The 19,275-nt window shown below is 47.4% G+C and overlaps 3 protein-coding genes across 6 annotated transcripts in view; 2 read left to right on the top strand and 1 right to left on the bottom strand.

Moving 5' to 3' along the window:
• Positions 1–628: 628 nt before the first annotated feature.
• Positions 629–11,363, bottom strand: MTERF2 (mitochondrial transcription termination factor 2). Of its 4 annotated transcripts, XM_040559784.1 has the most exons (4): positions 5,576–5,647; positions 5,193–5,310; positions 3,904–4,110; positions 629–2,082 (listed from the first exon to the last, which is right to left on the bottom strand). In XM_040559784.1, the coding sequence occupies exon 4, from the start codon at positions 2,069–2,071 to the stop codon at positions 875–877; it is 1,197 nt and encodes a 398-aa protein (XP_040415718.1). In that variant the 5' UTR covers positions 2,072–2,082; positions 3,904–4,110; positions 5,193–5,310; positions 5,576–5,647; the 3' UTR covers positions 629–874. The 4 variants fall into 4 exon arrangements, with proteins under 4 accessions (XP_040415718.1, XP_040415708.1, XP_040415721.1 ...); XM_040559774.1 differs by lacking the exon at positions 3,904–4,110; XM_040559787.1 differs by lacking the exons at positions 3,904–4,110; positions 5,193–5,310; positions 5,576–5,647 and adding an exon at positions 11,180–11,363.
• Positions 7,370–9,697, top strand: LOC121071506. The gene is made up of 3 exons (XM_040559800.1): positions 7,370–8,349; positions 8,698–8,978; positions 9,285–9,697. The coding sequence occupies exons 1-2, from the start codon at positions 7,936–7,938 to the stop codon at positions 8,932–8,934; spliced, it is 651 nt and encodes a 216-aa protein (XP_040415734.1). The 5' UTR covers positions 7,370–7,935; the 3' UTR covers positions 8,935–8,978; positions 9,285–9,697.
• A 305-nt stretch (positions 11,364–11,668) lies between the features above and the next one.
• The window catches only part of CRY1 (cryptochrome circadian regulator 1), a 38,660-nt gene continuing 31,053 nt past the window's right edge, over positions 11,669–19,275 (top strand). Inside the window, exon 1 of the mRNA XM_040559753.1 lies at positions 11,669–12,121. Coding sequence (XP_040415687.1) covers positions 11,964–12,121 — 158 coding nt within the window. The 5' untranslated portion in view covers positions 11,669–11,963. The remainder of the gene's footprint in view (positions 12,122–19,275) is intronic.

The following is a 19,275-nucleotide window of genomic DNA, read 5'->3' as shown; positions in this document are numbered from 1 at the left end:
TTTACAGGCTGGAGTTTTGTTACACCCATGTAACAGTGGGGCTTCTTCCTTTCCCCAATTGTTTGGGGCCCTTGTGAGTTTCTCCCTAGCCTCTTCTCTCCCCATGCCTTGCTAGCAAAGAAGAAATGAACTACCATATAATAGCAATAAATGTATTTCCTTGTGTTCCCAATCCTTTTGTAAAAGTAGTCAGTTTTGAAGTCTCGGAAATTTCAAGGAGGTTGTCTTGTAGTTCCTGTGTGTTATGGTTTGTAAATGAACATAGCAGGGCCTCACTGCAGCAGTTGCTAAACAAAAACCTGTGTTCTGCCCCCATTCTCTGACTGTGCTCCAGCTTGGCCCTGCCAGCCAAGAAGCTGCCTGCTTCAGTTCAGATCTACAAACTAGAGCCACTTCCTACAGCAGTAAGGAAAGGAACTCAAAAAGCATCTCCAAAAGTCAGTGGACCAGTGGGTGGGTGAATACTACTGGAAAAATAACCCTCCTTCTTTTCTTTCTCTGGTACAGATTATGCTATGAGCTACCACAGGCTGGAGTGTGCAGTGAAGGCACTGAAAAGCCAAAGACGCTAGCGGCCAGTCTAGATGAGGAACAGTAACAGAACCAAAAAGCCACGTGAGATGCTCCCTGGGGGATAAACAAGTCTTTATGTACATGATGAATCAACCTTTCTCATAGCCAGATTCTACGGTACTACCTGGAAGCATTAGAAGGCTACAACTGGATAATGAAGTTGCGCATATAAAACCCACACCTGGACAAAGCACAGCTAGGACTACAATCTGGTGAAGGTGACTTTTGTTTCAGCTCTTATCAGAGAACCGAGACATCTTTGATCGTTTTCTTTTGCATAACTTAAAATACAGCATTCAAATTAGTCTTGAGTGTTTAGAGGAGCAACAGGATTAAATATTGGTCTCTCCTTCTTTGACTGTATCTTGCCATAATTGACTTCAAAATCTTTCTTAGTGCCATTTAAGCTTTCTAGACTTCCACTCTTTATATTATATCCCAAAGCAGAGAGTTTTTTAATTCTGTACTGAACAATTTGTGTTGTCAACTCCAGCACCATCGGTGTGTCTCTAATCTGCGCGATAGAAATTCCTTCCTTCAGCAGTCCTCCGAGTCTTTCTTCCAGAATTGGAACAGAATAGTAGAGAAGGGCCGGGCATTTCAGCACTAGTTCTTTTAATTCTTGATCGCTGCACTTAAAGACGTTTTTGGAAAAAAGCATGCTCTTCTGCATAGTAGTCGGAGTAAGCTGAAAAATAAAACCTTTAAGTTTAGACAGCAGCTGTAGTACTTCGTGGTCACTGAAATCACTCTTCTGGAGAAACTCCAAGTTCTCCTGGATTGTGGTGGAGGTATTTAATAAAATAAATGGATTCTGGCTCAGTAACTTTAGTATCCAGACCTTCATATTGGCATCAGAACCTCCTAAATTTAAATAATTTCTCTGTAACGTCTCTATCACCTTTTTATTTTTTTCAACAGGATTGTAGAAAATATTGGGTGCGCTCGTTAAGAACCTGGTGATTATATTATTCTTAAGTCCTAGCTCTTGAAAGAACAGAATATTTGCTTTCTGGTTCTCATGATGCCCAGTAGTAAAAAAAGACTCTGGAAACTGCTCTATTAATTTAATCAATTGTTTTTCATTCTGGCATACTAATTGCCATAGAGCTCTTTGAGCGTTTATCTCTGCAGGACTACGGAGAATTGCCTCTGGGCAACGTTCTAAAATACTGGCTACAGCGGTCTCATCTGCTCCCATTTCTTGTAAGATGCTAGCAACTTCTTGAATGTAGGCCACCTCCTGGAGAAGGACCCATTCCTTCAGTCTGCGTATTTTCTTAACGTCGACCGACAATCTGTAGAGGCTCTCAATGGTCTTTTTATTTTCCTCTCTCGATTTTGTATCGGTTGTATATGTGGAATGTATTAAGAAGCTTCTGTTCCTTACTTCAGTCCGTAAGGACAAAAATTTCAATCCAGGGTTACAGTACTGAGATCTTGCCAACAGGAGTGTAAATGTATCTCTTGCACCATGAGCGACTCCTCTCAACATCATGGAATGCAGGCCTATGCGGAGAGAGAAACAATTCTTTGAAAACACATTTAAGGCACAAATTATACCTCATAATGTTCTCAGAGTCATTGATATTTAGACTGAGCTGGCATAAGAAATTGCTCTCAACAGTATTTTTTGTTATTAGCACTAAACTCAGCTTTCACGCTGTAAGGAAGAGGGGAAAAAAGACTTTTGAAAGGTTAATGTTCTGACTGATGCCTCACTGGAACAATAACTTGCAGATGCAACAGACCCGATACGGGGGCAGCGCTCCATCTGTGTAAATGCTTGCTTGCTTGTCATACAAGAACCAAACTGTCAGCCATTTCCTGCAGCTGACGGTGTCGTTACGTTACAGCTCACTCGTACTGCATTAGAAGAATGTTTTATGCGATTTAATTTGACAGTAATTCTACTAAATGAATAGCGATAAGAAAAAACGGCTTAAACGCCTTTCTTAGCTCTTCTGAATGTATTTGCTTAACTGCTCAGGCATTGTTTAGAGCATGATTTGTTCCTCCATGTGTCAGAAACCTCCCTGGTGCTCCTTCAGTAGCAGTTCACAGCCTTTATAAAATCATTCTCCTTGCAATTAAGGGAAAAAATCATCAAAACCATTTGTGTATGTATGTACGTTTCTCACTAGCTGAGTCTGTTAATTGGGGCTGAATAATTAAACTGGTATTTTGGGGGAGGAAGCAAGTACAGTACATCATCTTCAGGCCTTCCCCTGCCTCTTCCAGTACCTACTTTGCTACAGCTGCCCGCTGCATGGACACCTTCTTTCTGTCTCCGGGTAATTTCTGTCGCTGCCTGCCACTGTGTGGCTGAGCTGGGGTCCAAACACCCAGCACAGGGTAGCTGTGGAGAACCCAACACCCCAGCTCTGCTCAGGCTGAATGCCAGGTACCATGAATAGCACGTGCAGTGCCACCTGCTCCGCGACGGCCAGAGGAGCTGCTGCAGCAGTCACGCAGAGATGTCATCAAGCGTATCTTTAACTTCCTAGGTGGCGGTTTTATAACAACCTTTTGGAAGCACCATGTGGAAGTGAGAACTGCTGGTCTCTGAAATACTCGCACTAATTGCTGCTGCTGCTTAAAACCACCCTAAGTTTAAAAAAAAATTAAAAAAATGCAGAGATACAATTACTTTGTGCGTTTGGCAATCCTATTTATATAGTTGCTTTTTCCCAAAGCACAGTGTGCTTCAAAAAGTACCCACGTGAGCATTAAGTAAGACTTATTTTTTTAAGAGAGGAAAGACTGTTATGATCATTCACTCTAAACTCTTGCATAACATGCACTAAGAAGCCTACTGCAGGAACAGCTCTATGAAACCCCTAGAACCTCATTTATAGCCCGTCTTTCAAGAAAAATACGTGGTTTGTTTCGAGAACCTAAGTGATAGAGCCTCCACCGAGTTCCCAAGTAGCATTAAATATTTTCCAGCAGTAAAATACTTTTTCTCAAGAAAATGTCTATTTGCTTTTAAGTTGATGATTTTCAGTTTCTAAATCCAGACTCTTATTATGTTACAGCATCATAAACTAGTAGATTAAGACTCAAAAAAATAATTTACTACATGCAAGCTTACAATAACAAAATGCTGTGTTTTTTTTTTTTGTTTTTGTAGCTTGTTTTTTAGTGTTGTTACCTCTGAGGCAAAATCTTACTGCCCAATGAAGCTGTTTGTGCTGTAACTGCAAGGCTAGTAATTTTATCTTCATAAAATTGGTGACTGGAGAAGTGCTGTCCAGTGAGCTCCAGCACTGAACGAGTGATTTTCACAAGTAGCTATGTAAGGGCTCTGAGTGGAGGTAAGTCACGAACCTTTCCTGTGCTGTTCTTTCTGTATCCTGAAAATGTGGCTGTTTCACAGGGATCGAAAACCGAAGCCTCTCCTCCATAGGAAGAGGTAGAACCGCCTGTGCTTGTGAACTGTGAGTAGGTCTACGGAATTCAATAGGACCGGAATTCAATAGGTCCAGCCAAAGTAATCTCTGAAGGATCAGGGCTTTCTTCATTGCTTCAGCTCAACTGGAAACTGCCAGCGAAGTACAGTATTGTTAAAATTGTTTGGGGTGTCAGATGATGCTTCCAAAGTACAAACTGGAAGAGTAACCATGATTTTTGTTTCAATGTGTAATCCTGCTATTAAATAAAATTGCCTTGTGAGTAATGCAGTCACTTGAAATACAGTCATTTTACCAATTAGTTACAGAGCTTTTTAAAAAAACAAGGCCAAATTCTGATATAGTAAATTGTGCTTTTCTAAAACCTGACATGGAAATTATTAAATTTGCTTAAAAGAAGCTTTATATTGCCTAAAACTGTTTGACATCATAGTCATCCTTGCTAGCATCAAGAAAAAAATCTTCCACGCACAAACACTGAATATGGTAAAAGGAAGAAGATTTTATTTGCTAAGCCACGTTTGACTGGGATACTCAGGAACCCTTGTAAAATATCAACAAAATTATAACATATTAAAACAAGATGATTGTTTTTTTAATGTTATGGTGTACTACAGGAACAGAGAAGATGCTTAGGAGTTATGATTTGGTGTCTAAAATGCATTTCAGAGACTGCAAGTGACAATATCACATTTCCTGGCTATTTAACCTGCTCCAAAAGTTCAGAGTTCTCTTAAAGCTCATGCTGACTGCTGTTCCCATTGAATGCAGGAACCCGCTGCAACTTTTTAGATACTTATATTGCTGCGGGGATTGCAAATCAACTGATTTTTTTAAAAAAGCCAGCCCAGATAAGTGTTTGCTCTCACTGCAAGCAGCACCCCCTTATCAGCAAGTGTCACCTCAGCAGTGAGGAAGCGAACAAATGTCTGCCTGGAAGTTATCACCAGTCCCACTTGCAGCAAATTGTACCTACAGAGTCAAGTGATACTATGATTTTCATTATTTAATGGGACTCCTACTTGTATCTTCTTTTTTTGTAACTTTTTTACACTAAGGCCACAGACAGTGTAACTTTTCCTGCTCACTGGTCAGTACCCTGCTCATTACGGCAAACCGCAGCCAGACCTTAGTAGGTTTGCTGAGTAAGAAACCACTCCATGCCTAGCTTGAACTTTGCATTGACCAGGAAGAGTCAGTATCTACCTAGAAAAGAGCGGTGTAGACTGGATTTGAACAGCTTGTGAAGAAGGCTGGAGCACCGGCAGGTAGTTCGGTAGAGAAATGCTTTGCAAGAGCAAGCAGCTACACTTCACTTCCACGCCTGCTGACAGAAGGAAAGGTTACAAAACCACGCGAGCTCAGGGCCGAGCTTTCCAAAACTGCTACAGAGGAGGCGAGGCGGCCCCGGCAGCTCCAGGCAGGGGATCTCCCACACGCGGCCCCGTGCCCGGAGCGCAGGCCGGGCTTCACCCGGAGGCGCCCACAGCGAGCTCCCCCACCACCACAACCCCCTTCCCCGGCCGCGCACCGTCCCCAGGCGGCCGGCAGGGACCCGGCCCCTCCGTGCCCGCCGCCCCGCGCCTCACCTGCCTCCCGCCGCCGAGCGCTGCGCGGCCCCGCCGGGCCCTGCCGCCGGGCGGGGCGAGCCGCAGCCGGCTCGGGCATGCCCGGCAGCCCCGCCGCCATGGCGGCCCCCGCCGCCCTCGGGGGCCGGCTCCACACCCCCGGGGACCCCCCGCGGCCGTGACATGGCGGCAGGGGCCCGGTTCTCTGGGGGCGCTGGAGGGTTGAGGCGCCGAATGCAGCGAAAGGGCTCTGAGGCAGGAGGGAGGCGGGTGGGAGAGGTGTAGCTGGTGCCCCTGCCTGCCATCAGCCCTGCCCTGGCGTGTTTTCATCCCTTGGAGGAGGGGAAACCCGCTTGAATCGGCACATTTCATAGGAATGGAGTGCATTTCTGAAACCTGAGTTTGCAGTAAACAAGGGTTTGCCACCTTACAGATGTGAATTCAGAAGGGTACGGTTGGTGCCTCGGCACGCTCTGTTCTCAGCGCGCGTGGTGCATTGGATCGCGCGGTCCCTGTCATGGAAAATCACCTGAGGTTCTTCCACTGGTTAAAATAGGCTTTGTTATGATTAGGGATGTTTAGAAGCGAAACGCTAGGAAGTGTTTGCATTTAAACAGCTTTCTAGAGAGAATTAGTACAGTAAATATGGAAAAATCAAATTCGATTGAAAAATTGATCATTTTGAAGTATCATTATGCTGTCAAAGCAATCGACATTTGAAACTTAGGCTACTTGAGTGCCTGTGCTCTGATGGGAATCAGGTGATCCTATTGACTCTGTAACGGAGGTGGTCTGTTTTCTTGTGTTTATCCAGAACTGAAGCTGAATTAACAGGGCTAGTGAGGACTGGCACCCTGTACTGCAACAGTTACCATACACATACACCATGCAGGAATCAGCCCTCATGCTTCTCGTAGCGAGGTGTTGATCTTTGCTCTTCCACCTATTGGAGGAATTTTATTCTCTTAGTGTCTATTTATTAGAAGAATTATTGTTATCTATTCTATTTATTCTATTTATTCTATTCTCTATAGCTATTCTACTATTAGACTACTAGTAGTCTAAAGGCTATTCTACTCTTTTTGAAAGCAGCACACTGAAAAATCTCTTCAGGATCAAATCCTAGTGAGAGGCAACATCGATGTGATCATGGGGCCTTCTCTTTTATCTCTGAATTTTCTTACATGTGATCACTGCACCTATTACAGAATGCAACAATAAATGCAGATATGCAGTCATTGGATTAATAAGGGTTTGCTGGTGGTGCTTTGAAGCGCAATGAGCTGTGATGGTGAGAATCTGCGTCCTCTGTTTTAAACTGTATCTGCATCAGTTCTCAACTAAACTTAGAGTAACAAATCATGTGAAGACACATGAATGACTTCTAGACTAGACAGGTATTCCTGGGCATATTAGCATTTTTTTTAAACTATCTTGAGAACTGTGTGTTCAAATCCTTCAGAGAGGAAAAAACATTACTGTTCTTTCTGGAAGCGCTTCATTGCCAAATACATTTTCAATCGTCAGATCTATGCATGAAAGAAAACTGCTGCAGAAAGAAACTGCTCCACAAAACCAGTTCAGGATTTTTTTCCTACCTAATCTGGCCTCTTCTCACAGATAACTAGTGATAGGACTAGAGGGAATAGCCTAAGTTGCGCCAGGGGAGGTTCAGGTTGGAAATGAGGAGACATTTCTTCTCAGAAAGAGCAGTCAGGCACTGGGACAGGTTCCCCAGAGAGGTGGTGGCGTCACCGTCCCTCTGGGGGTTTTTAAGTAAAGGTTGGACATGGTGCTTAGGGACGTGATTTAGTGGGTGATATTGGTAATAGGGGGGCGGTTGGAGCAGATCATCTTGGAGGTGTTTTCCAACCTTAATGATTCCATGATTGTATCCAACCAACAGCCATTTTGGGGCTTTCCTCTTGATGGGGGCTTCCATTTTGCCCCCAAGAGGGGTTTTGAGGAGAACCATGCCACGGCTGCCCAGCTTGGATGTGGCTCTGGCCACGGCTCCTTCTCACTGAGAAATCCAGGGCACAGTCCCAAACATGGGGGGCTCAGGCCCACCACTCTGCTGGTCAGACAGACCCCCCGTGCGGACTGCAGCGGCAGCAGCAGGCTTCGAAGACCGCCTGCCCGCGTCCTCCCCAGCCTCGCCGCGGCCTTTGTCACCTGCCGGTCTCCCGGCGACAGGCCCTGTGACCTCACACAGGGCCGGGCATAAGAGCAGGCTGCGGCTGGGCACCACTGCTAGTGCTGGTGGTCACTGCTGCTAGAGCTGTTGGTCACTGCCGCTAGTGCTGGTGGTCACTGCCGGAGCTCTGCTCAGCGTGACAGCCATCTCCAGTGTTGTTTTGTGTTCATCAGGAGAGAGCAGCATGAAGTTCGACCTGGCTCTCCTCCTGGCCATGGCTTTGGCCGTGGCTCTGTTCCGCGCATGTGGCCTTGGCCTCTGCGGCCACCGCTCCTGGGAAAGGGTCAGGGTCAGCAGGAGCCTTGGCACCAAGCAGCTGGTCTCCAACTGGCCCTGCAGCCTCGGCCTTTCCAGCTGCCCCAGCCGGATCCGGCTCAGGCTGAACACCATGGTCCCTTCAGAGGACCCAAAGCAACGTCCCGTCGGCACCGAGCGCCAGCCCTCCGAGCTGCCCTACCCCCTGGGCCACTTCTGGGAATACCTTGCCCAGGGCAGGAGAGTCTGGCTGCTGTGCAATAACTGGGACGCCATCTGCCTCCTCGGCGTGGGGCTGCTTGCCCTCAGCCTCTGGAGAAGTGTGAAGAGATACAGCAGACAGGTGAGTGGTGGAGACGCAGTGTGCAGGAAAGGGCCAGCCTGTGGCGAGCGGACCACAAGGACCTTGGCCACGAAGGCTTCCCAGGAAAGAACAAAACCCAGCAGGCGTAAAGAAGCCTTAGCAGGCCCCGAGAGGCCCTCTGCCTCTTCCCCAGCTGACAGCCGACAGCCGCTGGGAGCCCCAAGCATGGACCGGGGCCTGCCGGTGCTGTTGTGAGGCCCCATGACTGCCTGGAGCAGTCCTATGAGGCTGGACGCTCCAGAGGAAGCCGAGCCCAGCAGGACAATTCTCCACCCCGCGAGCCCTCAGCCATGCCCTTCACTGTGCTGCTTCTCTTTTTGCTTCCAGGGAACGGTCCGGTGGGCCTCAGCTTCCGTGGGGACAGACCACCGGGGAAAGGACGCTCTGGATGATTGTGCCTTGCTCTGCCGGATGGAGGCCAATGTTGCCTTCACGGTGAGGTGCCTGAAGCGCCTCTACCAGCTCCGCCTGCAAGAGCTTGGGCTCCCACTGCCGAGGAAGAAGGCACAAAACAAGCACAAGAAAAGAACAGTCCCCTTGCATACCCTCCGCAAATTCATCTAGAGCATGCATGCCGTGTACCGGTGACAGGAAAGGCAGTGCGGCGAGTGAGTGCCTCTGTCCATGGGTTTGGGGAGGCTGATGCTCCAGGAGAAGGGGGGAGAGGAGCTAGGAACCCATGGCTGTGGGTTGCCCCGTAGGAGCCCATGACCCAGGAGAAGGGGCTCATGTCCCTGTAAGATGTCAGTGGCCAGGGAATGCCCATGACCTGTTGGGTTAGCCCTTGGACTTAGGACCTCCAAGGCCCATGCGAGGGTAGGCATCGCACCGGGAAAAGGGGCAGGTGGAAGGAAGTGCCTGGTTAATAATTCTGGCACAGCATTTTCACCCATCTGACAGTCAATTCTCTTCAGATTGACAGCGAGCCGGTGAGGCAGGACACACCTCAGCCCTCCGAAGGCTCCTGCGGTGAAGGCACCTCCCCTGACAACTGGATGCCAACATCGCCCTGAACACCTCCTCCCTGCACGGGCACCACCGACAATGCCAGCTGTCCCCTGGTGGGCTGCCCGTGCCCTGCCAGCACAACAGCCAGCGAGGACTCGGCATTCATCTCATGAGGACCTCCGAGGAGAAGTCCCCTTTTCCATCCTCCCAGAGGCACCGCTGGGACTGCTGGCATCCCAAAGGACATGGCTCTGCTTTGTTGCTCCACAGAGGACAGCAGGAGCATGCGTGTGCAGCAGAGCTGGCTGGGGGACTCCTGAAAATTTCTGTTGGTAGCAGACCACTTCTCCCAGCTGAATAAAGATCATCCACACAGGAACTTGTGTCCTTTTGGTACCAAGGGGCTTGGGGCAGCAGCCACACGGGAGGCAGTGGGGCAGGTGAGGGCTGCTGCGTGTGGGTTTTAGAGAACGCACTTGCAGAGGAATGGGGGAGCTGGGCTGGGAGAGAAGAGCTGTGAGGTGCCGCCCAGGCGCCCATGCCCCAGGAGGAGAGACCACATCCTGGCAGGGTGCCCGTGTCCCACTGAGGTTTCCTTGGGGGTGCCCATGGCCCTGGGAGGTGGCAGTGGCTGGTGAGTGCCCAGGACCCTGTGAGTCATGTCCCTGGGGGACTAATTCCAGACTAACTCCACTGCTACTTCACAACACTTTACATTTGAAGGCTCTGCATAGGGACCTAGAAAGTTTGGATCAATGGCAGAGGCCAAGGGGATGAGGTTCAACATGGCCAAGGGCCGGGTCCTGCGCTTCGGCCACAACAACCCCATGCAGCGCTACAGGCTTGGGACAGAGTGACTCGAAAGCTGTGCAGAGGAAAAGGATCGGGGGGGGGCTGTGGGGGCCAATGCTCACCTGAACATGAGCCGGCAGTGTGCCTAGGTGGCCAGAAAGACCACCAGCGTGCCTGGCTTGTATCAGGAATAGCATAGCCAGCAGGACCAGGGAGGTGGTTGTTCCTTGTATTCAGCTCTGGTGAGGCCGCACCTCGAGTGCTGTGCTCAGCTTTGGGCCCCTCACTACAAGAAGCACATGGAGGCCCTGGAGCGTGTCCAGAGAATGGCTGAGAAGCTGGTGAAAGGCCTGGGACACAAGTCCTGTGAGGAGCGACTGAGGGACCTGGGGTTGTTTAGTCTGGAGAAGAGGAGGCTCAGGGGAGACCTTATTGCTCTCTACGACTACCTGAAAGGAAGGTTTGGGGAGCTGGGGGTCAGCCTCTTCTTGCACGTAAGTAGCGGTAGGACTAGAGGGAATAGCCTAAGTTGCGCCAGGGGAGGTTCAGGTTGGAAATGAGGAGACATTTCTTCTCAGAAAGAGCAGTCAGGCACTGGGACAGGTTGCCCAGGGAGGTGGTGGAGTCACCGTCCCTCTGGGGGTTTTTAAGTAAAGGTTGGACATGGTGCTTAGGGACGTGATTTAGTGGGTGATATTGGTAATAGGGGGGCGGTTGGAGCAGATCATCTTGGAGGTGTTTTCCAATCTTAATGATTCCATAATTCTAATTGCAGTTTCAAGAACAGTTAGTGTTTGTGAATATGAATGACATAGCAGCATACAGCGATGTTAAGAACAGGGACCTAAAAAGCACTTTTAACATATTGTATACTCAACTCTTCACATTTGATTTCTGTCATTTCACACCTTCACGTTACCTTTTTTCCCTTCTAACCCCTAGCTAGCCTAATTAGTTGTACAAGTTCCTTGATTAACTATGAACCTATTTTCTCTTCCTACCAACGCGGACAGCCTCGTCCCTAGAGATTCGACATTTTAATTAACGTTTTGATTAACGCGTCCTTCACCTTCCTTCCCTTTCTCAGACCAGACCCAACGCGGAAGCCCCTGCTCGGAGCCGAGCGGGGTTTTTGGCACAGCGGCACGCCAGCTGCGGCTGTTATTCAGCCCGCGGCGAGGAGCAGCTCGCAGAGCGATGCTTTACACGGTTATTACTCCGGTTACGAAACCCTGGCCCGGCCGAGGGGCGGTCATGCGTGCCGCGGCCCCCGCCTCAGCGCCCAGCCGGGGGGGGGGGGGCACTGAGGGAGCCCCGGGGCCGGGCCGTGACGCAGGCGCTTACATAAGCCAGGCCCCTCCCCGTGGGGGCGGGCGGGGCTGGGGGGGGGGAGGGGGGTAGGAGCTGCGCATGCGCAGAGGCGCTTCTCCCCCCCCTCCCGGTCTCCCGCGGCGGCAAACACACTTCAGAAACGTGAGGGCCGGCGGTCACGTGGGGGCGGCGGCGGCCAACGGGCGGCGCGGGGGGGGGCGGGGCGGCGGCGCGGCGGCGGCGCAGAGGGCCCGGGCGGGCGAGCGGAGAGGCGGCGGCCGGCGGCTGGCACGAGGAGAGCGCGCGGCCGCCTCCCGCTCCCGGTCCCGGTCCCGGTCCCGGTGCCTCCGGCCCCGCTCTGCCCGGCGGGGGAGATGCGTCCCCGCCGGGCGGCCGCCTCCGCTGGGTCCTAGAGCCCGCTTCCCCCGGGGTCCCTCCCGCAGCCGGTCGCCGGGCTATGAGCGGCCCCGCGGGCGGCGGCTCCCGCTGAGCGCCCCCCGGCCCGGCCCGGCCCGGCCCGGCCCGGCGGTGGTGGCGGCGGGATGGGGGTGAACGCCGTGCACTGGTTCCGCAAGGGGCTGCGGCTCCACGACAACCCGGCGCTGCGGGAGTGCGTCCGGGGCGCCGACACGGTGCGCTGCGTCTACATCCTGGACCCCTGGTTCGCCGGTTCCTCCAACGTGGGCATCAACAGGTGGCGGTGAGTGCCCGGCGGCACCCCCGGGGGGCCGGGGAGCACCCCACGGGGGGGCCGGGGCCGTGCGGGGCAGGCACGGAGCCGCCCGGCTCCCCCCTCCCCCCCCCCCCCAGGAGGGCGGCGGAGTCGGGGCAGTCTGGGTTGCCCTTCGCTTTGCTGCCCTTCGGGATCCTTTCTTTCAGGTTTCAGGATCCTTTCTTTCAGGTTTGTAACTCCTCTCCCAGGGCATCGCTGTACCGGCAAGCTGACATCCCTTTGGACGCTTCTTTGCACATCCACTTCTGCTTGTGGTCACATTGCTGCCCTTCAGAACAGAAATACTACAAATACTTTCTGTGAAGTTTAACTTGATGGTTATTCCCTTTTCACCATCAAAATAAGGCTCATACAACTTAATGATTTTAAGCTTTGCCCTTATCTGAGGTCCACGATACACAATTCTTCTGTAGCGGCTTTTTATTTTTTGGGTTGTCTTGAAGAGAATAATTTCTTTAGAATAACAAGTCCTAAAACTTCAGAGGTCTTTATGGACAAACTAATTAAGTTTTAAAAGAACGCAGGCAATTGGAACAAGTCTAAGCATTAAGGAAATCGCACGTCTTAAGGATAATTCATAGGTATCTGGTGCATTTTGCAGTGGAAATGCTAAACGGTACTAGACTATTTTTGGTTATATGCTCCGAGCTAGTGAATGATGGACAAATGTGAACTTTGATTCTAGCAAGAGGAAGTTTGCATCTTCAGTGCTACAACCCTGGTTCTTCAGTGACGACTTGGTATGATCTTCAGCCAGTGCAATCCTTGAGTGCGTTTATGTAAAACGTTTCATATGCTTTTGCTGGTTTGTTTACTTTAGTGCAGTTCTTGGTGTTCTAGAAGACAGTCCCAGCACTGCATTATGCATATGAAGAAAACTGTCTTCCTTAGTTGTTGGTTAGAAGGGGTGGGGTTTTTTGGTGGGGTTTTTCTGGTTTTGGCTGGTTTTGTGTTGTCTTTTTTTTTCTTTTTTAGAAGAGGGGCATTTTTCTTTCAGCCCTCTTTATTTGTACCCCATCCCCGCCACCACTTCCCTCCCTGTATAAATAGAGTTCTCCAGAGGAGGGTAAATTACAACTGTGCTATCCAAAGCACTTCAGACAATCTTCAGAGGCCTGAATGCTTCAAGGCACTTGCCGCACATGGATTTGAGTAGAAAATATCATTGCCTTCATAGCCCAGTTTTGTGAGATCATTAATTTTTTCAAGTTTAAAAAAAAATCTTAACTTACATAGAATAACTGACTCCTGCAGCTTTTTCTTAGTGATTTCAATAAATCCTTTTTTAAATTAACAGTTAGTAGTTTGGACTGAATCCATTTTAGGTTCCAGTGGTTTTAATGAGCTATTTTTAACCAGCGGTAATACACACGTTCATAGTATGCGAGCTCAAGGCTTACAGTGCATTTTTTTGGTTAACAGTCTTATTCAGCACTTGTAATTGATGATCAAATGCTATCTTCTTGCTCACTGGATGACTGCAAGCAAGACACTTGCACACATGTCTGTATGGCAGGGTGTTGAATTGGTTAAAAACATGTATTTTTTGACATTAAGAGAAGAAGCTCCTCAGCATTTGGAGCATGAGTCAAATTTAGTCTTCTACTGTGAGTTTACAGTGATCTTTCCTTAGTTTGAGTGGATTTACACTGAGAGTTTACGTTCTGCCGAGTTTGTGGTTCCAATGACCTGGGAAAAACTCTTGCCTGTTGAAGTTCAAAGTATGACTAGCAGAATGAATGTGAGGAAAAATGGTGTGAGAATACTAAAAACCAGGAGGTTTACCTTCATGTTAAAAGCAATGTTGTACCTCTGCAGAGCCACCAATTACGGTTCATTTTAAAAATGTGCTTTAAATCTGGCAAATAGCAACCTTTAATACATAGGTGCTGTCTGATGAACTTTTCTCTTTAAACAGCCATGTAACACTCATGAGCTAATATTTTTGTGTAATTGCACTATTGAGCAAGTCTAATTACCAAGCAGTCACATGGCCTTACTGACCTCCTTTCTGCTGGCATTCAGCCTACCTGGTCTAAAATCACGAATGCTACGTAACAAACGCAAGGGCCTTCCTCAGCTTGTTTCATCTTTCTGGCTCTGTTCTGTTTCTTATTGTTCCTTCTCTCAAGCCCTTAATTTAAGGTGACATACTTCCATTGAGACATGCTTTTTCTATAGAATAAGTTTTCCAGCGTCGTAAAGGATTGCGTGAGAGAATTTGCTCAGTAAAAGTAAGTTGTGATGGAGAAACATTGAGGGGAGATGCTAAATAGAAAATTGCTCATATTTTGTCATTTTCCATTACATTTTTGGCACCAGAAGCATCATTCCTCTAATTGTGCCTACAGAATAGGCAAAGAATGTAACTTGCGTACTCTAACAAGTAACCATTACCTACTTAAGAAAAAATGCCTTCGTATGTGCTCACAGACTTTTCCGTATTAAGGAGAACGGGATCTCATGTGAGCAGTGTCATTTAGGGAAGGGTTTCATTTATCCCTGGTTTTAGTACAGAATGGCATTTGATCAAAATATATAAAAAGAAATGCAAACATTCCGTTAGTTGCTGGATTAGGATTTACTTTGGCTAATTATTTACTTTTTTTAGTTTGTTTTCTTGAGTCTGCATGTATGTTTTTGATATGCTAGTTAAAAGGTTGGCATGCAGCAATGGATTTATCGTGATGGATAATCTAATCTCGCCAATCCTTGATTTTTCCTTTTTAAATTATTCCTGAAGAGAAGAACTTTCATTGCTAAAACAGGAGAAATAAAATCCATTTCATATCTAGTAGGCTTCCATGAGGATATTGATGTGTTCAACATTCTGCATTTCTGGTCATTGCCGTTGTTATGGCAGGCAGTTGTGATGATTTAGGAGATGTGACATTCATACCTCAAAGCATAATTAAAACTAAAGACCTGAACATCATCAACAAAAAGGTCCCACTCCAAAAAAAAAAAAAAAAAAAGGTTTAATTTCTAGGGCAATCACTACAATTCATGGAAATGGAAGCTTGCTTTAAAAATTTAATACTTGGGTATCCTTCTGAGGCATCGGCCAAGTTTTGCTATTCTGTGCGTCTGGTTTTAAAAATATGCTTATACTTTCAAGTCACATAGGTAGTGGTTTGCTATATAGAGTTCTGTTTGATGTGGGATTGCTGAAGCAAGTTTGTCAATGGAATTATTTTGAGCGATTTCAGTATTAAACCATACTGTGTTTCTAATTCAGGCAGGCAAAATTTGTGTATTATACTTTGTTAGTTTTGGTGACAAATGCTTGGCGTGGAAAAGGGAATGCGCTGAAATAGTTTTGATGGATGTACCTGCTAAAACTTTTAGAGAGCATCCAAAGGATGGCTACGAAGGTGGTCAAGGGTCTGGAGGGCAAGATGTATGAGGAGCAGCTGAGGCCCCTTGGTTTGCTCAGCCCAGGGCAGAGCAGGCTGAGGGGAGGCCTCATGGCGGCCTGCAGCTCCCTCACGAGGGGAGCGGAGGGGCAGGTGCTCAGCTCTGCTCTCTGGGGACAGCGACAGGACCCGAGGGAATGGCATGGAGCTGGGACAGGGGAGGGTCAGGCTGGGTGTTAGGAAAACGTTCTGCACCCAGAGGGTGGTCGGGCACTGGGACAGGCTCCCCAGGGCAGGGGTCATGGCACCGACCCTGATAGAGTTCAAGAAGCGTTTGGACAGTGCTCTCAGACACATGGGCTGACTTTTGGGTAGTGCTCTGTGGAGCCGGGAGTTGGACTTGATGGTCCTTGTGGGTCCTTTCCAACTTGGGATATTCTGTGATTCTATGAGCATCCCTTTGTTTTCATGTTGTAACGTTTAGGGTGAAAATCTCCTCAATTTATGAAATATTCAACATCAAGCCAATCACCTAAAGCATAAACAGAGACAACAAGGCTCATGGTTCTTCAGACACAAAGCTAGACGTGCATCAGGTTTGGGAGAAACGTTAGTCTCACATGCATTCTCTAGGTACTTTGGGGTTTCTTTTATGGGGTAGGTCATCTGCGCTGAGCTCTGCTGAATGTGTAGCAGGTCCTCGAGCGAACCCATGTTTCTGTGCCCTGTTGCAGATGTACCTGTCGTGCCTGTCAGTGACTTGCGTCAACCCCAGTTCAATGTGCAACTGTGAGAACTTTTGTCCCGCCAGCCCTCTTAAATTAAGGATGATTAATCTGTAAATTTCTAAGTCTGTTATTGAAGAGCAGTAGCTTACTTTCAGAGGTCACTCATTTAGGTTAGAGTTTTATGGTACATACTGTTAGGTATAGGATGCTGGAGGGTTTCCCCAATTTAAGTTGCCCACCTCAAAGCCTTGTCTACCCCAAAAGTGCCTGAAGTTCGGTGATTCCCTCTCATTCTTGGTGTTATATGATCTTGTCCTGTGATTTGCAAAGTACGTCACTGAACCACGCTGACGTATGTACTCGCAGTGTTAATCCCGCACTGTTGATGAAAGGGCTGGTTCCACCCTCTCGTGATACCACGAGCGCACAGTCCTGTGGCGAACCAGGTTAGCTCGTCGGTCCATCCAGAAGGGATGAGTCACGGGTTTTGGTGGGATTAGGTTGTGCCACGAAAAGGTGGTGGTGGTAGCAGTGAAGGGGCAGGAGGGGGAGGGAGAGGTACCTCTTCCTCCAGCGGCAGGGTGACTTGGTCTGGATTAAAGTGTGAGCGGGTAACTGTAGCCTGCCCTGTTCACGTGTGGAGTAACCACTGGGTGTTTTCTGGAAGGTGATTATTGGTTTCTTCTGTGGTTTCTTCATTTGTCGACACCCTTTGAAGTTTTATTGTCGAAAATAAGTATTGGCCTTTTTACTGTGTTAGGGGAAAGGTCCAATTTATTTTTTATCGTACCGTCAGAAGGTGAGAAATAACTCTGCTGGCTGAGAAATTACACTATGCTTGCTGGTTTTTCTTGGTGAATGGCTTTTATTTCCAGATTCTGTAACGTAAGTGTTATTAAATTGGACAACAAGTCTGTACTGGCCGGCCATGGGAGAGCAGGTGGTACGGTAGACCAAATCTTATATAAAGTGCTCGGTATGTTGTTTTTTTCCAGGTAGCAGTTGTTATAGGACAGAACAGTTCCAGTCAGAGCTTACACAATTTGCTTGCTGACTGCAAGATGGATCTTGAAGGAATCTAATTCCTCAGGTAAAGAAGTTTTGAGGTTTTAGAGACCTGGTTTTACACCATGAATCCCCAGGTTTGAGGACCACAAGAAAAGGTCTGGGTAAAATGTTCTAGGTGTGTAAGAGGAGCGTGTGGACTTTGTGACTGAGACTGAGGGACAAGTGTCTAGAAGAAAGTCCACAGGATTACTTCTCTCCCTTCTCTTAGGACCAGAAATGTATTTTTGTTTTATTTTACGGAAATAGCAATAAACCACATTCTTTGCTTGACTGGGGGAAGTAATCTGTTTGCAGCTGGTGCTGTTACCTCCCCTGCTGACAAAAGGGAGAGGGTGACAAACCCCAAACAAACTGTATTGGTGGTTAATGTGAAAACGGCTTTTTTAAGGCAGTCAAGAACACAGATTTTTTTAAATTGATCAATACATGGCAGTATAAGTGAATTCTGCATCAATTCTTGAAAGCAATTTTCTAATCTTTTTGGTCATTTTCATGTAAGAAAGTGTATTTTCCTCCAGTTTGTGAAAATGTCTTAATTCCTCCAAATGGCAAATACTCTTGGAACATATTTCATTATGCAAATATTGCAGACAAAGCTGTTTGTTATCATTCTGCCATCTGAACTGTTTGGTTTATAATCTACAAAATGGAAGCCTTTATTTTCAAGGAAAGTGGTTCTTTTCCATAGCCTCTCAATTCCTGGCAGGCTTTCAGGTCAGTTATATAACAAGTGATATGAGGAAGGTCAAGCTGCCAGTGAAGTCAGCCATTTTTTTTCACTGTAGAAGTTGCACTCAAGTTCGTGATGCATTAATCTGTATTGAAAGAAACCCCTCGCTTTAGGGCATTTTGTTACCTTCCCATAGTGAAATAAAAAGGCAAACATCAGCTTGATTGTGTAAGTAATAGGGGAGTATGTGGCTTTGTGTTTTATAGGTTTAGAATGTTGCACGTCATGTTTTAGCAGATTTAACAGCAGTGCCTGTGGTTACATCTAGGGAAGGATTTGATTAGTGGGGCAAGAACTTTATGGTATTTTGCTGCAATACACTTAGGTTTTCACAACTCTAATTTAAATGTGGAGCAAGGTTAGTTTATTTGTTTCTATGTACTTAGGGCTTTCAAGTTCTCTGTGATCTAGGACAACAGGTGAACTATAATTGCAGTGTTCTTCTAACCCGAAAGCCTCCATATATTTTTCAGGTCACCTTTAAGCAGTTGCTTCCACTGCTTTGGAGTTCATTGTGCATGTGAATGTTACTTTTTACAGGGATAAAAATTTAGTGGGGGTGAAGGATAGCATGGAAAGGTCTGGGGAAAATAGGTCAATATTGCAGTCTTCTGTTTTGAGTGTGTAAATGGAGGCACACAGCAAAAATCTACATGTATATCTATATTTTTTGGAGCAGTTATAAATCTGGGGGGATACTAATATTCTAATGGTGAGATGTTAAAAATCAACACATTGGCTTTGTTAGTGTAGACAATAGCTGAGCTGCAGTGAATATAGCTTCTTAAGCACTTTTTTCTTGAACTGTGTACTGGGATTCTTTTTTTAATTGCGTTAGTATTCAAAGGCTATACTGGCTCTATTGAGTAGGAAATAAGGATTTCATAATCTGGCTTCAGAAAGAAATTCAGGTGTCAAAACTGTTGGTCATAATTTCTTGAAAAGTGCTAACACAAGTTTGTTGCAATAGAATGGAACCTGTTCAGAGTACCAGAGACGGAAGGGATTTCTTCAGTTGAACGTTGATCTGGACAGTAACTGTGTCCTGTGAAGTCTAATTCCTGAGATAACAAGCGTGTAATGTCGTTTGCATTTGAGCTTTTGCGTTATGCGTTGCTTCCTCCTGTGACTTAACTGAAGTAACTTTCTGGGCCTGCTTTGGAAACTTTTTTTGCCCTTGTGGTCCTTGATGGCTAGGAGAGCATTGCCTTTCCTGTTCAGTCATGCATTTTTAAGACG

This window comes from Cygnus olor, chromosome 1, assembly GCF_009769625.2.
Source record: "Cygnus olor isolate bCygOlo1 chromosome 1, bCygOlo1.pri.v2, whole genome shotgun sequence".
NCBI lineage: Eukaryota > Metazoa > Chordata > Aves > Anseriformes > Anatidae > Cygnus > Cygnus olor.
The sequence above is the reverse complement of the archived record's forward strand: the minus strand, read 5'-3'. Positions and strand labels throughout refer to the sequence as shown.

Bases quoted from the DNA above. Each gene is read 5' to 3' on its own strand.
- LOC121071506 (XM_040559800.1), top strand. From the start codon at position 7,936: ATGAAGTTCGACCTGGCTCTCCTCCTGGCCATGGCTTTGGCCGTGGCT. The intron at 8,350-8,697 runs GTGAGTGGTGGA...TTTTGCTTCCAG, and splicing joins TGAAGAGATACAGCAGACAG to GGAACGGTCCGGTGGGCCTC.
- MTERF2 (XM_040559764.1), bottom strand. From the start codon at position 5,675: ATGGCGGCGGGGCTGCCGGGCATGCCCGAGCCGGCTGCGGCTCGCCCC. The intron at 2,083-5,575 runs GTGAGGCGCGGG...CTCTCCGCATAG, and splicing joins CGCTCGGCGGCGGGAGGCAG to GCCTGCATTCCATGATGTTG.